Below are 15,617 nucleotides of genomic sequence, written 5' to 3'. Positions count from 1 at the left end.
AGAATAAGAGCCTAAAACTACAGGTCAGTTAAACTACAATTAACAACAGATTGATAGCAGCTAATTTGCTTTATATGCACCTAGCAACTGGGTGCCAATCATAAGTTGTATAGTAGCAACATTAGCGAAAATTACCTTTGGAGCTCGGCCTCCATGGAGGCCTCTAAATTCAAATTTCAAATTTCATCGAAATTCATATTTTTTTACATTTTAAAAAATTCTTAAAAAAAATACAGATACACACGAAGGCATAACACACACGTGTGCAAATTTTCAGGGCAAAATATGTTGAAATGAGGGCTGTGCAAAAAAAAACAAATCTAGGGCTTTTTAACACATGATACTATTCATTCTCCTATGCCATGAATTTATCTTTTTTCTACGGGTTGCATTTCAACATATTTCATCCTGAAATTTTACACACATACACATAACATCTTATTTACTTGCACAATTTTTTTCAGATTTTTCTGAAACCAAAAAGGTTGAATTTTGAATTTTTCAAAAGAAAAAGGCCTCCATGCATGGAGACCGAGAGCCAAACGTCCATTCTCCAACATTAGATGACTCATATGTGATACGAAGCGATGGTTTGGAGATGTGACCACATGACACATGTGGTAAGCAATCCAGACAATTCAAAACAAAAGATGGTTTGGAGATGTGAGCACGTGACATTGCGATTATGTGACTTTTAATGTCTTGCCGGCATTGAATGAAATAGTTAAAACATTCAGTATTGTATTGAACATTCCTGCAAAGACCCTTTGTGTTTAGCAATGTAGGGAAATTTGACAGGAATTGATTCAGATGGTTGTCAAGTGGAGAGTAGATCCAGATGAGAAACGACTTGAGGTTTCTCTCTTCCATTCAATCATATCAAGCCAGGCTTCAATGGCACCAGATTTCCAGATCGCTGACTGTCTGTAATTCATCCCCTCTCTCAAAAAGAGCTACACATCAAATGGAGTTACAAATCATCCCCAAAAAACAGACTCCGCACACTCCCGCCTGCAGTAATCCCAAAAAACAGGCGGTTCTCACGCTATCTTCATCGAGTCGTCTTCAGGCGGCGAGAACTCAACCATCTGCATCCCTCTTCCTGCAACGGCGATGTGGTATTTCCCGCTCCCACTGACAAGATAACAGCAATCACGGTGAGAAACCCGTAAAGATGGAACTACGACAGAGAACATCACGTACACATTTTCATCGGCCAAGAAAAAAAAGAACATAGATGATGCTGTGAAGCCTCCTCACCGGTAATGGAAAACATCCAGAGTTTCCGGCTCGGGCACACTGATGATGACATGGGAATGCTCCGTGAATCTGCCGGATGGGCCCATCTTCCAACATCTGATTCTCTGGTCAAGCCCGGTGGAGAAAGCCCAGGCGCCGTCCGTCCAGATACCTAACAGGAAATGTGCAAATGCTTGTATCATCAGTTTACGGTTGCAAAATAATGAGACTGAAATATCGAACTAAGCCGTGGTATTATTCACGGTGACAGACAGGCAAACCTTTCACTGCTGAACCATGGGCCGAGGGGACCGTGTGTTGGCCAAGTATTTTAAGTTCGCCATTGTCACATGGCAAGCTTAGGCTTGCCGTGTTCGCTGAGCAGCCCGGCAGGGGTCCTAGTGTAAAAACAAAACACTGAACCGCCTGATCATCACCGCCACTTACGATGCAATAAGACATGCCAGGTGCAGAGCTTGATCGCTGCTCCATCTCGGAAACATGGAGGCAGTTGACGCCTGACTGGTGAACACCGGAGAACATCTGCAATGGCTGCAGCTCAGGTATATCACATGACTGGGTACTTGAAACTGTGTCCTCGGTGTTTTTTATGGCCTCGATTTCTGCCGCTCCTGAAGTTTCATGTGGACTCTCTGCAGCAGCGCACGAGCTACTCAGATTGTTCTCACTGGGGAGCAATGCTTGTTCGTCACCCTTTTTCACAGAACTGTTTGCCAGTGATCGCCACCGACGACGACCACCCTGACTCCCTCTTCCTGTCTTGGGCCGCTTTTGGCAGTCGATAACCATGTGTGGTTTAGTCTCTGATACTAGTTGCATAAAACCATGAATGGTGTCTGTTAGGTCCCACAATGTGATGCTACCATCTGTAGACCCACTCACGATAATGTACCTATCGCCATTATAAACATCACCTGAAAGCAAATGTGTGAATTACATTATGCTTAACAACATTATCAAAACAAATAAGGAAAGGTAGAACTTGTTGAAGTGTATATGTGGACTGCCTAGCCCTTTCCATCCGTTTGGACTTACCTTCACAATGGGCACCAGAGGCGACGACAATATGCCGTAGCACAAGAACTGGTGATGCCTGTGGGACCAGCAAGGCAACATCAAACCTGTACACAAAGAAAAGGAACAGCTAACTGAAACCCCCAAGACTAGTACAGATAAATAAGAACTCCGCTTCAGAAATTTCAAGTTGCTTACCATAGCCGAGAAGGCAAAAGAAGCGCACGGACAATAACTGTTGCATCAGAGCAAGCAACAACCACAAAACAAACTGTCAACCTGGCACAAAATAAAGAGCTTAGATTACCCTCATTTCTTGCAAAAGCTAAAGAAAGTATTCTAGACCCCTATATTTGTGAGCAATTCATGAGTCATCTCTTCAAAAAGCTGAAACAGAGAGTGCCCTAGACCCTATAGTTGTGAGCGATTCATGAGATATATTTCTCGCAAGAGCTGAAACAGAAAATACCATAGACCCTATATTTGTGAGCAATTCATGAGAGTGCAGTGTCAAATCTTACTCGGTAGCCGGATGTTTCAAAAGAAATGCTGTAACAGAAAGGTAACGCCAGTCATTTTCCATCTGATCCATAATAGCCAGATTGGGTTGAGCAGAGGAATTTCCTTCCCCGCCTTCCTCGAATTTCCGTTTTACAAGATCACCCTTCAACCTATTGGTGGCAAGCTTTGGTGGCATGTGGGTAGAAAGCCACTGAAATGTAACGGCTGAATCACTATTGTGTGAGCATTCCGAGCTTTGCTTGGTGTCTAAATCTAGACCACTCAAACACACTTGTTTCTTCTCTGCAATCCTAGGTTCTAGAATCCAAGCCGTCAGAACTTGCTTTGATCCAACAGATATCAATATGTAAGTGGTGTCCTTGTTTTCGACCAAAATGTCGGCAGAACTGACACTGGAGTTGCATGATTTATCTGCTAATGTGTAAGTCTTTGGGATGAAACAAGTATCTCTCACAGCTGACCCACCAACATGCTCCCCCAGCAGCTTGGATGAACACCATCTTCCAGCACTACTAGCCGAGTACCTGTAACAAAGATCAAGAACAACATATATCATATGGTTCATAACAGAACCTGAAATGAACAGGTATATTTGATTTAAACCTCGTTTGTTATTATGTGTCAATAATGACTTATTTACCCTGTAAGCCGGACTGTTCCATCTTCACACCCGGTTGCAATCCACAAATCCGTACTCTTCTGAGGAATTGAATAGCTTGCTGGATCTATGAAGCAAAGAGAATGCACTTCCCTTCCATGGAACTGTGTATGAAAAACTTGAGGAAGCAGCTTCCTATCTTGAGTTGGTGCCCAGTGTCTATGCACATGAATACTGTGGTCCTGCTAGGAAGTCGATTCTCATGAGGTGTGTAAATTTGGACAAAATACCAGTTAAGAAAACACTTTCACAAACATTGTTAAGCCAGGGCAACAAACATTGTTAAGCAAGGGCAACAAACCTTTACGAAGGCGAAACAGTTTTGATACTCAGGGACTGTCCCAAGATAATAAGAGTAAGGGCGACGCCATCCTCCGCAGGATATTTGAACTAGCTACAGAAGGGGGGATCCAGAATTAACAGATTAGCTCAACCTTTGCCGAATCCAAACTTCCAACTGACCAGTTTATTCAGTATGCCTTACCTTTGTATCATTTTCAAGGTCCCAAATGATAAAGTCCGCAGAGGTGAAACCTATTGCATAGGTACCAACCAATTGGTTAACAGAGGTATGATTAGCGTAGATCGATTGAATGGTGCCTAATTCTTTCAATTGTCTCATTCCAACAAATTCAACGTTTTTCACATTCCTCCCATACTTGAAGAAGCAAATACAGCCGTCTCCCCCAGTCTGTAAAATGTTCAGAGGAGAGGAGTTTATGTCAGGCCAAGCTCATGACTTCAATAAAAGGAAAAACAACAAAATTCTGTACATACAGTGTGGATTTCAATATGATCTGAAGCTGAGGTGATTATCTCAACACTTGTGACACTAGAAATGCCATGAGCTCCTTTAAAACGGTCACGTAAAGGTATCTTCTGTTGTGCCTCACTGCTGTCATGTGCTGCCAATGTTTTATGAAAAGGAAAGGCAGCGATGTTACCCTTCTTATCACCTGTTATAAGGATCTGCATAGAAAATAACATGTTCGTTTTTTATACATTAGAGAACAAAATATATTCTTTGCGGCAAACTGTAACATTTCTTTTCTTCTGATAGTTAGAACATCAGGCACGGGTATTCTATAAACAATTAGTGTTCCCATAGTCATAATTGTAAAACGTCTGATATTCACGTGAAATATTTTATAAGCCACTGTTAAGGTATTGCATTCAATGAGAAACAGAGCAAGTTTATAAGAATTACCTCATCCTGAAGTGATACATCTAAACACATGATTCGAGCCCCAAAGGGAGATTCAAACATTGCAACAAGTGAAACCTCCTGAGTAATCGGATGGCCATTTGAGAAAAGGGCATTTCTTATGTTCCATAACTTAAGAGTGCCTCTAGGATCAGCTGTGAAAATGTGGCTGCGAGGAAAAAAGAAGGAAAACTGTTGAGAACAATAATTACCTGCTAACCAGAGAGTAAATAGGAAATAATCTACATACCTACATTCAAGTGACTTGCACCAGTACAGTCCTAGTAGTTGCCTGTCCTTTTCAGCTTGCCAGGTGAAAGATAAATCCATTTTAGGTTCAAGAAGACTGGGACTGCTTAAACGGACAATAGTAACATTTCCACGACCGTCTCCAAGGGCAATTATATCCTCATCCAAAGAAATGTCTGAGCACCCTGTCATTACATCCATACATATAATTGGTGCTTTCTCAGTGACCTGAATAACCTCAGTCCATCTTGGATCTTTTGTATCAGAGAGCTCAGCATGATGCAGATATCCATTGTTTGTGGCAACATAGAGAACATTTTCTTGCACAAAATGTAAGCATCGGACATATTCGCTTTTGCTGTGATAAATGAAAAAAACAATCACTCACACTATATCACAATGAAAAATGGAGATAATACATGAAAACACGGAAGCACACCATACCTATCCAAGGCACCATGCTGTCCTGATACTATAGGAGAAGATATTTCAAACACCTCAGAATCGTATTTCAGACCATCTGGGGCCACGTTTTCTTCCAATATGTCATGAAAAGAGGAGTTACATAGGTGGTGCACTTTGATTGCAGAATCAAACCCCGCGGTGATCAGAACTAGTGAGCTTGGATCATATAAACATCGCCATAATCCTCGGCCACTGTAACAATAGATGCAGCATAGAAAATTAAGTTTTACTAAGGGAAGCACTTGTTGCAAGTCAAGGTAGTCAAACTCCGACATACTTAATCTGCTCTCCTTACACTTTAACTAAGTTGATCTTCCCAACTTACATGTGTTCTTTGAATGTTTTGATTAGCTTCCCATCCATGCCCCAAATGCAGCAAGTACAATCCTCACCAGCGGTTATAACTATCTAAAAGGCAAGTTGAGGTGAAAACAGTAAGCTGTATTTCATCTACAATACCAGCTAGGTAATTAAGTTCCCCTTTTGTCCCTAAAAAAAGCCTTAATGTAATAATATGTGTCCAGTCCATGATAAAGTTGTGAGTAGAAAAGAATTGAGAAAACGGCCATCCCTAAACAAACATAATGGCAAATCCACCTTCAAAACTGAAAGACGAAAAGGCAAAGTGCAACAAACTTACAGAATCAGATATGCAACAATCCCAAATTCTAGCACTGTGTCCAAAAAGTGTCAGTTTGGGTATAATGTCCACATCATCAATTTTGGCTGCTTGATTGGTAAGATCCTGTGGCTTACAACTTAACATCCACATGCGAGCACTGCCATAACAATGAAGCCAAGCACATAAGATCAATATTACAAAAGACCGCCATTTGAAACAATAAAGTTCCAGAAGCTAGATACTTAAGCAAATGAAGTGGAATGCCAGAACGAACCAAACCTGCGATCGTCAGAGACAGACATGAACTTTGATCCATCAGAGGACCAAGCTATTCGAAATATTGAACCTTCATGTTCCTTCAGCCTTCCAATATGAACAGCCATGTATTTATTACCACTAGAATGTTGTTTTTCACGGTTCTCTACACCAGTGGCGCCCAACTCGTCCGAACTTAACAAGGAAGAACTCCGGGTTTCAGGTACCAATTTCCAAATAAGAATCTGGAAAACAGATACGGTGGAGTTAATGAGTTGTAATAATGCTTATACATAAAAAGCAAAACTCCGTCTCAAAATTTTGTTGCACTGGAGGTTGGAGCCTGGACGGCTTACCTCGTTTAGAATGGTTCCAGAAGCTACGAGGAGGGATTGAACAGAGTCCCCCCACATTCTCATTGAATAAAGAAGGCACTTCTCTGCATCCACAAAACACACCAGAAGCAAGCATCAATACAAATTCTGTCGCAGAGGATATAATTTGGAACTTCGGGGCAAGGGCACGATGCTCGTCGAACCTGGAGAATTCACTCTGGTAACAAACACGCGGTCCTTCAAATCCCACAATGCCACTGAATTGTCGCCCAAACCGATGGCGAGCAGCCCGTCCACCTGCGCCGAGAACGAACAAACATGAATGGCAGAGGAAAACGAAGCTTCCCACGGCGAATGCAGGGACCGGGCAGCCCGACCGAGCGTGCATACCTCGAGGAAGCAAGCGTCGAGCACCCAGTGGTCGAACCCGGGGAGCCTCTGCTCCAGCTCCAGCCGCACGCCGACCGCCCCGCCATCCTCCGCGTCGACGCGGAGCCTGAGGAGCTTCACCCTCCTCTCGCCGAAGACGGCGACGGTGAGCCCGTCGGCTGGGGGCGAGCCGCGGGGCTGGATGCCGTGGACGCGCACGCCGTCGAAGACCCGGAAGGAGGCGACGAGCCTGGCGGCCTCCAGGTCGTAGACGAGCAGCTCCGACCCGGTCCCTGCGAGAGCGCGCGGCGTAATAGGTGAGGTGAGCGTACGGCGAGCCGGAGCGCGGGTAGATGTAGCGGAGCGGGAGAGGGGGAGTTACCGGCGAGGAGGAGGGGGCGCGGGGAGGAGGGGAGGAAGGAGAGCGCGGAGACGTCGCCGAGGTAGGAGCCCAGCCGCAGGCGGCGGTCGCCGGCGGCCATGGCGGACGGGAGGAGGAGTGGGGAGTAGGGTTTTCTGGCGGTTTAAGCTTCTGGGCCCAAATGAGATTGGTGGGCTCTCGGAGGTTGCGGACGACGGTCGGTTTCCATTTTTTGAGCAATCCGTCGTCAACGGGATGAAAACGGAGTGGGCTGATTTCTGCCATGTGTTGCCTTCTTTTAAGGGTTATAATTATAATTTGATAAATGCCACTTGAATTCTAGCGATTCCGAAAGATGCCACTGCAATCTTCAAACTTTGAAAAACGTCATTTCCATTTCCAGTGGCATTTTTCAAAGTTTGGACATTGCAGTGGCGTTTCTCGGAATCACCAAAATTCGAGTGACATTTATCCAATTAACCCTTCTTTTAAATGTTTGCCTTCAATTTCATACTCGCTCCGTCCCGTAATATAAGAGCACTTTTTACACTAGTGTAGTGTTAAAAACGTTCTTATATTATGAGACAGGGGTACCTTTTAGCATAAAAATGCAAAAAAAATAAAGTTTAAATGTTTGCCTTCAATTTCATACCTTTTAGCATAAAAAAAGAAAATTTCAATCCCTCAAAAAAGCATAAAATTTCTAAAAAAGAAAAGAGATAACGCAAGCGAAAAACTATACAATTTTTGTCTTCTGGAAACAAATATGAAAGAAGATACTACTGTGGGGACACAAATACAAACTAAAAGAAAACTTTCGGAACTTAAAAATTTATTGAACCACACAAAATACTACACACTAAAATAAAAAAATTCAATTGCTAAGCTGACTATAAATATTATGATACATCATAGATACACAACAATAATGTATACTACTATTGTGCTTGTGTTTTCAATTTTGACAACTTCTAAAAGTGTCTATACCTATATCTAATAATAAAGGGGCAATTGCTTCTGGCAGTACGTCACGAAGTTGCCCCCAAGTCAAAAATTATTACCAACCAGTGTCATCTATAAGTAATAAAAAAACGTTTTATACAGGGGAATCCTCCGCCTGGGCCGGCCCATGAAGAAGGGACCACCTATATTGCGCTTCGTTTGGGACAGCCAATGTATAGGCAGCCTGTTTATTATTTTTAATTTTTCTTTCGCGTCTTTGATTTTTCTCCACTTTAAATAATTTGGAACTTCAAAAAAGTTCTATTTCTTTTAAATCTCAGAATTTTGAAATAAAATGTTTAGTAAGTCACTAAATGTTCGTGGATTCAAAAAAGTTCATGATTTTGTAAAAGACAAGTTTGCTTATTCACAAAATGTTTGAAATTTTGAAAATACATGTTTGGAAAATAAAAAAAATCATGATTTTTTAAAAAAATTATGTATTAAAAAATGTTAATGAAATTGAACAAAAAATTGCCTGTTCAAAAAATGTTCATGAATGGAAAAATTTCTTAACAATTCAAAAACTTTTCGTGACTTACAAAATAGTTTAGTCACTCATAAAATATTTGCTCATTCAAAAAATGATCATGCATTTCGAAAAATGTTCATTAAATCAAAAAATGCGTGTGAACTTAAAAAAATTGCTCCACTAGTTTCCGAAAAATGTTCGTTGATTCTAGAAATGTTCGCCGATTCAAGAAAATTCTTTAAAATATGTTCATATTGTAAAAAGAATATTTGCAAATAGTGTAAAACTTTCATGAATTCAAAATATGTCTTTGATTTTAGAAAATGTTGGAAAATTTGTAAAGTGTTCATGAATTTGAAAAATATTCACGATTTCAAATATGTTCATGAGTTTAAAAACATTATCATGATTTTAAAAATTGTTCATTATTTCACGAAATTGAAAGTGATAATGTATCTCGGTGATGCATTAAAATGTGGTCATGGCCATTGAAAATTATGAATTTTTTTCCCGTTGCAACGCACAGGCCCTTTTGCTAGTAAGGTTGGTCAAAGTATCTAGGTTGGTCTATAGAGTTGGCTATATAAAAGAAAAATGGTGGAAACTTCCGCACGTATTATATTTTCATTGGTGTTCTACCAGAAAAATACATGATTTTTTTGCTTTGGTTTTCGTATTTGCACTTTATTTGGCGGGGGTATAAGGCACTTAATGTGGAGAAAAGCTATGGATTTGAGTGTTACTATGATGTTGGGGTAGGGTACGGGTGTATTAACCTATAGTGTGGCCCTAAAAAACTATTAGGGGGCAAGATGCAAAATCATGGTGCTATTTTGCACAACACCCCATCCCTGCCCACTTCACCCAAAAAACTTTCTGTAGCCACGCTATCACCTATTAGCATATTTTCTCTATTGTCACCTACTTTGGACGAAACATAATCACATTTTCCAAGTTAAGAGGGTATAATGTAGCATTTTCAAGTTGACCTAATAGTGTATATCACTACTGTTGTTGTTGTTGGAAACAATTACTTCATTAGAAAGTCCTAAGGGCCTCTCGGAATCAACGTACATGCATGGCTAACATGTGCAAAAACTGAGGCTAAGCCTTGTGAAAATGAAAAGCTTTCTAACAATGATATATGAGTTAATCACCAACATCTACTTTTATGGTGCACGCAACTATTACAAGAACGCTAGAAAAATAGCCTGGCACAAGAGAGAGAGAGAGAGAAAACACCATGGTGGAGGAGGCCCGCTTGCAATGCCTAGATATTAGTCCATTGTAGGTAGACACGTATATGTGGTCACCTTCTTAAGTTGCGCATACACCGGCCAACCAGTAAAACCATAGACAAGTGCAGAGTTAATGTATTGTTCATAAGAATATAACCTTCCATGGAAGAGAGATATGTCTCTTGTCTAATACCATATCATTTCTACATAAACACGATGACCAACACAAAGTCGCTATCCCGACCAAGACACCGAGCCCTTAATTTAGCATGACGAATAGGCATCCTTTTACCAAACATTTTTGGAACACTCCTACCAGTATATAATTTTGACACCATTGGTACAAACACCATAAATAAAAAAGTTTAAGGATAGCCACACAACAAGTTCTTAACAGATTCATCATCTTGATAAACACAACATCTTCACAGTCTTTTCAATCCCTCTTTAATATATTACTCTGCTGATACCGATGATGAAAATACTTTGGAGGAACTTAACCTGGTATAGTGAGCCTAGCAGGCGGCGGGAGTCAAATATGATTGCTTGCATTTCTCTAGAATCGAAATAGCTCTTGTGAAAGGTAGACTACAAAAGTACCATGATGATAAATGCAACATCGTCACAGTCTTTTTAATTCCTCTTTAATATATTACTCCCTCTGTAAATAAATATAAGAGCATTTAGATCACTTTCTTTACAGAGGGAGTATATACTAAAACTTACTGCCGGGGCGGGGGAGTCATAAAATTCCAAAGACAAATGTTGATGACACTACCATCACAGTTGGCTGGTGGTGTGCTTCTTTCGCATGATGTGGAACATATTTCTAATTATTGGTGTGTAGGAGTGACCAAGTCATTTTCGCGAAAGCCTTGGTTGAGAGTTTTGCAGTTAAAGATTGCCGTTTCACCATTATATGACCGACACAAAAGTGTGAATCCTCACTTTGCATTTGATATGACACATATGTTTTGATCCCAAGTAGAACTTGTTTCTCTGCAAATATTTCCATCATCAGTGAGTAGTTTACATATCTTACAGTGTTGTATTCCTGGCATCCAGATAATGCGTAAATCAACTAAAAAAAGTTCATGCGTAAATCCCTAATCCCTCGCCCTGTTTGGATGGGAGCTCCTTTCATGGGAATATGGAAGGATTTGGATCTTTAAGAACTTTTCTTTTACATGACGTATTTCATTCGTGGAGTTGAATTTTTTTTCTAAAGATTGCATCCCTACTCTGAAGGGAAACTTTCATCCACCCATGCCTCCTATATCAACTGCTTGGTTTTTCGGTGACATCAAACACTCTTTGAACTAATTGCTTGAAGTTTTGAAATCTTATAAGATTCAAGAGGGCTTATCATTCTATGTTTTTTCTTCTATTTTTGCATTTTCAGGATCATACTTGAATTCAATAAATAGCACAATGCCGCAATGACACAGTCTCTCCCCCCCCCCCCCCCCCCCCCCCCCCCGCCCCGCGAAAGCATAGCCTCTTTGTGGCAACATTTTAGGTCTCTTTGGTTCATAGGGTAGGAAATTCATAGGACTAATAAAGTCACTCAAATCCTATGAATAGGAATAGAAAATTCATAGGACTAAGAAAGTCACTCAAATCCTATGAATAGGAATAGAAAAGGAGATGCTCTTTGGTTCAAGTAATAAGATATTTCCCATCCAGCCTATGTTTATTTTTCCTGTGAAATTTGGAGAATAGAAAGAATTCCTCCATAAAAATAGAATTCCATTCATATGAACCAAAGGGCTTTAAAGGACTTTTTTTCTTTCTAAAATTCCTCCAAACCAAAGGATGCCTTATTGAAGCTCGAGGAATGAAACTTAATCTTCCCCATAAAAATAAATAAAAATGAAATGAAATCTGCCCACAAAACCTTTTGCGCAGAGGGGTGTGGTTAGGTCTCAGTCGATTGAGATTTAACTAAGTCTCGATCAAGTGACATAAAATGCAAGAGAGAGAAAAAAACTGGAAAAAAAAAGGTACAAATCTCAATGTAACATCTCAGGGATATAGCATCGACTGAGACTGTTTGCGCAGTTTAGTTCAGTTGAGAGCGAGCTGCCTGGCCATGCATGGCGCGTGGTCTACTCTTAATCAGTTGAGGAGGAGCTTACGCGACCATGGCCTGCGCCATCACCTTCAACGTCAACGGCAGCAATCATAGATTTTGCTTGAGCATGAGCAGCCAGGCCGCGCCATCCCTGCACGCCCTTCCGCACGCTCTCGCTGTCGTCGGCGCGGTCGCGGAAGGTCTCCACGTCGGCCATCATGCTGGCGATGCTGGACATGACCAGCTCCTTCTTCCACTCCTCCAGCGGCGCCAAGTCCGAGTACCTCTCCCCGAACTCGTACATCTTCTCAGGTTCGATGCCGGCGATGTTGTGCGTGTGCTTCCTCGGCACGCCGGCGGCCTCCCTCGCGCGGAGGTGCTCCTCCACGGACCGCAGCATCTCCTCCTCCGCCGGCAGCGCGCGGCGGCCCGACAGCACCTGCGCCACCCACCGCGCCTGCAGCTCGAAGAACCACGGGATGAGGACCTTCCTCGCCACGCCCACGAAGGACAGCGACGGCGCGAGGGACGGCGGGAACACGTGCTCGAACAGCGGGCCGACCACGTAGCCGTCGTCTTCAATGGTGACCGCGCCGCCCGTGTCCAGGAACGGGAACGAGTAGGTGTACCCCGTGCAGTAGATGACCGTGTCCGCCGCGACGGAGGAGCCGTCCGCGAACTCCACGCGCCCGTCCGCGTGCAGCCGGCGGATCCGTGTGTGCAGGCGCAGCACGTCGCCGTGGTTGGCCAGCATCCTCGACATGGCCGGCGTGGCGGGCGTGGCCTTGGAGCTCGCGGCGAGGTGCACCTCCCTGGCGACGCGGCAGAGGTCCAGCGCGATGTCCTTGCCGCTCTCCGCGCACCCGACCACCACCACCGCCTCGCCGCGGAACGGCTCCGGCGTCCGGTACGAGTGGCTGTGCAGCTGCCCGCGCGTCCACTCCCCCATGCCCTCGATGTCGCTCGGGAGCATCGGCTGCGAGTAGTGGCCCGTGGCCACCACCACGGCGTCGAACACCTCTTCCTCCTCCTCCTCCCGGGCATCATCATCATCCTCGGTGGTGCCGAGGAGCCGCGCGGACCTCACCGTCCACTGACGCGTCGCCGTCGTCGACGTCGGCGTGAGGGCGACGCGCAGCACCCGGGTGTTGAGCCTGACGGCGTCCATGAGCCCGAAGGCGTCGCAGAAGTCTTTGAGGTAGCAGTGCAGCTCGCGGTGGACTGGAAAGCGGCGCGGGTCGCGGCCCTCCCCGTCCGTGGGGAAAAACTGGAAGTCGGAGAAGCCCATGGCCTCGCGCGGGCTGATGAGGCGGAGGCAGGCGTAGATGCTGCTGGGCACGCGCACCGGCGCCGCGGCGCCGAGCGGGTCCGCAGCGTCGGTCCGCGGGTCGTACAGCCACTGCCCGCCGACGTCGCCGCTCTGCTCCATGACGGTGACGGCGTGGCCCTCCCGCCGCAGCTCGCGCGCCGCCGCCAGGCCGGCCACGCCGCCCCCCACCACGCACACGCTCTTGGTCTTGGACTGCAGCACCGGCTCGCCGCCCCCAGCAGCCATGCCGATCGGTTGGTCGACGGTGACCACGCTCTGCTTTCCTTGGTGGGTCGATAATAAGATTGATTGCTAACACACCACGATGACTGTCATCCATGCGTTATTATAGTTAGCCGCACAGACAAAGGAGAAGTACAAATAAAATTGGGTCGCTCGCCGCACAAACAAATGGCAAAATTTGCAAGATTTGTTTGTACCTGAAAAACAATTTAGAGTCAAAAAATAACCTGGTCAAGTCTTTGGGCGTGGCTCTTGTGTCAGCCGCTGACGAAGGGTGCCGTTGGCACGCCTACATCCAGTGTGATTATTCAATGGCGCTCCGCCGGCTCGGATCCAACGCCGACGATGCCAAAAGCCAAAACGCCCCGGATGCTAACATTACTAGGACAATGCCGGCGCGTTGCTACGTTACCAATTGGCCGCGCTACAACAATGTGCAAAGGATGAGAATCACTGGCAGTTACTTCACATAAGAGCTGTGACAACTTTTTTTTTTGGATAGAACGTCAGCTTTATTAAACACTTAGACAAAGTTACAAAGGGTCTCCGGATACACTCCGAAGTAGAATGGAAAACAACAACACTAGACAAATTTTTACAAGACTTAGCTAATAGATGAGCGGCTATATTCACTTGCCGACGAACATGCTTGAACACCACAGACACAAAGCTCCTTGAAGCAAACTTTATATCGTTGACCACAGTACCAATGGAGGAATGGTCAGAGATACTTGAATTAATCCTAGTAACCAGTGACTGGCAATCTGAGGCAAATATCACTTTGGAGAATTGCTCTTCTCGGGCCAGATACACAGCTCTTCGTAAAGCCAAAGCCTCCAATGCCCCATGGATAGGTTCAATACATGCTACCATACATGCTCCTTCATGGTTCAGGGCCACCACACCAGCCCCTGACATATTAATCTCTGAAAAAATTGCAGCATCTGAATTGATGACAATCACACCTGGCGGCGGCGGAGTCCACATAGTGTTGGATGAGGAAGACTCACGCCTGATCACAGGTACATGATTGAAAAGGTGCTGCAATATCAGGTTAGTGTAAGCATGGATTTTCTCCATTGTATGACGAGAATTTGGAATTTCCGGTGAGTGTCGCGCGTCATTACGTGCTTCCCAAATATACCAAAAGGACACAACCAGTATTGTGATTTCCTTGTCCGAAGATCTGTCAAGGAATTCAAATAGCCACTGCTTAGTATTTATGAAAGTAGAACGACATAGTTGGATATGTGCCCACTCCTTGATCGCATCCCATACGGCTCTTGCACGCGGACAGAATAGAAATGCATGCACCACACTCTCCAGACGACCACAGAAACAGCAACACGCAGCATCGGGGATATGTCGTCGTTGTAATTGTGCTCCTGGTGGAAGACAATCTTGAGCAAAACGCCATAGGACAACTTTCATTTTATTGGGAGCTTTTATAGACCAAATGGCCTTCCAATTCTTCTCCTCAACAGCTAAATTCGAGGATAGACCAAAGCCACTTTTGCTGCGAGTTTGAAGAAAACGAGCCGACCGTGCCATATTATATGCTGATCGTACCGTGTATTCACCATACTTAGTAAAAGGCCATCTTAAAAAGTCCATACCACCATGTCTGCTAATAGGAATGCGAAGAATTTCTGCAGCCACGTCATCACGGAAGAAAGCCCGAACTGAATCTTCATTCCAAGAACCAGCCTCCTCATCAATCAGACATTTTACCTTGGCAGTAGCAGGTATAGGCAGAAGTGGGTGAAGACGATGCGGTGGAAATAAAGGAATCCAGTGATCCGTTAAAATACAAACATCTTCACCATTACCAATGCCCCACTGGACACCCATTTGCAAAATTTCTCGACCGGCCAAAATGGCTCGCCAGGTAGCAAATGCAGACCTTGGTGCCATTGCGTTCCAGAAATTGGATGTTGGAAAATATCGGCATTTCAAAACACGAGC

General features: G+C 44.1%; 2 protein-coding genes across 2 annotated transcripts; both read right to left on the bottom strand.

Annotated features, from left to right (window-relative positions):
* Positions 1-683: 683 nt before the first annotated feature.
* Positions 684-7,512, bottom strand: LOC109732376 (uncharacterized). Its single transcript, XM_020291554.4, has 20 exons — positions 7,336-7,512; positions 6,975-7,246; positions 6,788-6,881; positions 6,606-6,688; positions 6,274-6,494; positions 6,013-6,151; positions 5,698-5,780; positions 5,352-5,564; positions 4,909-5,265; positions 4,662-4,827; positions 4,232-4,423; positions 3,939-4,145; positions 3,756-3,848; positions 3,437-3,636; positions 2,796-3,320; positions 2,473-2,553; positions 2,296-2,381; positions 1,521-2,174; positions 1,261-1,411; positions 684-1,134 (listed from the first exon to the last, which is right to left on the bottom strand). Exons 1-20 carry the CDS (start codon positions 7,433-7,435, stop codon positions 1,041-1,043), a joined length of 4,011 nt encoding a protein of 1,336 aa, XP_020147143.3. The 5' UTR covers positions 7,436-7,512; the 3' UTR covers positions 684-1,040.
* A 4,453-nt stretch (positions 7,513-11,965) lies between these two features.
* On the bottom strand, positions 11,966-13,696 carry LOC109732377 (flavin-containing monooxygenase FMO GS-OX-like 8). The gene has a single exon (XM_020291555.3). It carries the CDS (start codon positions 13,653-13,655, stop codon positions 12,141-12,143), a length of 1,515 nt encoding a protein of 504 aa, XP_020147144.1. The 5' UTR covers positions 13,656-13,696; the 3' UTR covers positions 11,966-12,140.
* Positions 13,697-15,617: the final 1,921 nt, after the last annotated feature.

Source organism: Aegilops tauschii, chromosome 4 (assembly GCF_002575655.3).
Source record: "Aegilops tauschii subsp. strangulata cultivar AL8/78 chromosome 4, Aet v6.0, whole genome shotgun sequence".
In the NCBI taxonomy this organism is placed as follows: domain Eukaryota; kingdom Viridiplantae; phylum Streptophyta; class Magnoliopsida; order Poales; family Poaceae; genus Aegilops; species Aegilops tauschii.
The sequence above is the reverse complement of the archived record's forward strand: the minus strand, read 5'-3'. Positions and strand labels throughout refer to the sequence as shown.

Coding starts and splice junctions, on each gene's coding strand:
- LOC109732376 (XM_020291554.4), bottom strand. CDS start 7,435: ATGGCCGCCGGCGACCGCCGCCTGCGGCTGGGCTCCTACCTCGGCGAC. Junction 5,266..5,351: donor CAGCATGGTGCCTTGGATAG/GTATGGTGTGCT, acceptor CATTTATCACAG/CAAAAGCGAATATGTCCGAT. Junction 2,554..2,795: donor TTGAAACATCCGGCTACCGA/GTAAGATTTGAC, acceptor ATTTTGTGCCAG/GTTGACAGTTTGTTTTGTGG.
- LOC109732377 (XM_020291555.3), bottom strand. CDS start 13,655: ATGGCTGCTGGGGGCGGCGAGCCGGTGCTGCAGTCCAAGACCAAGAGC.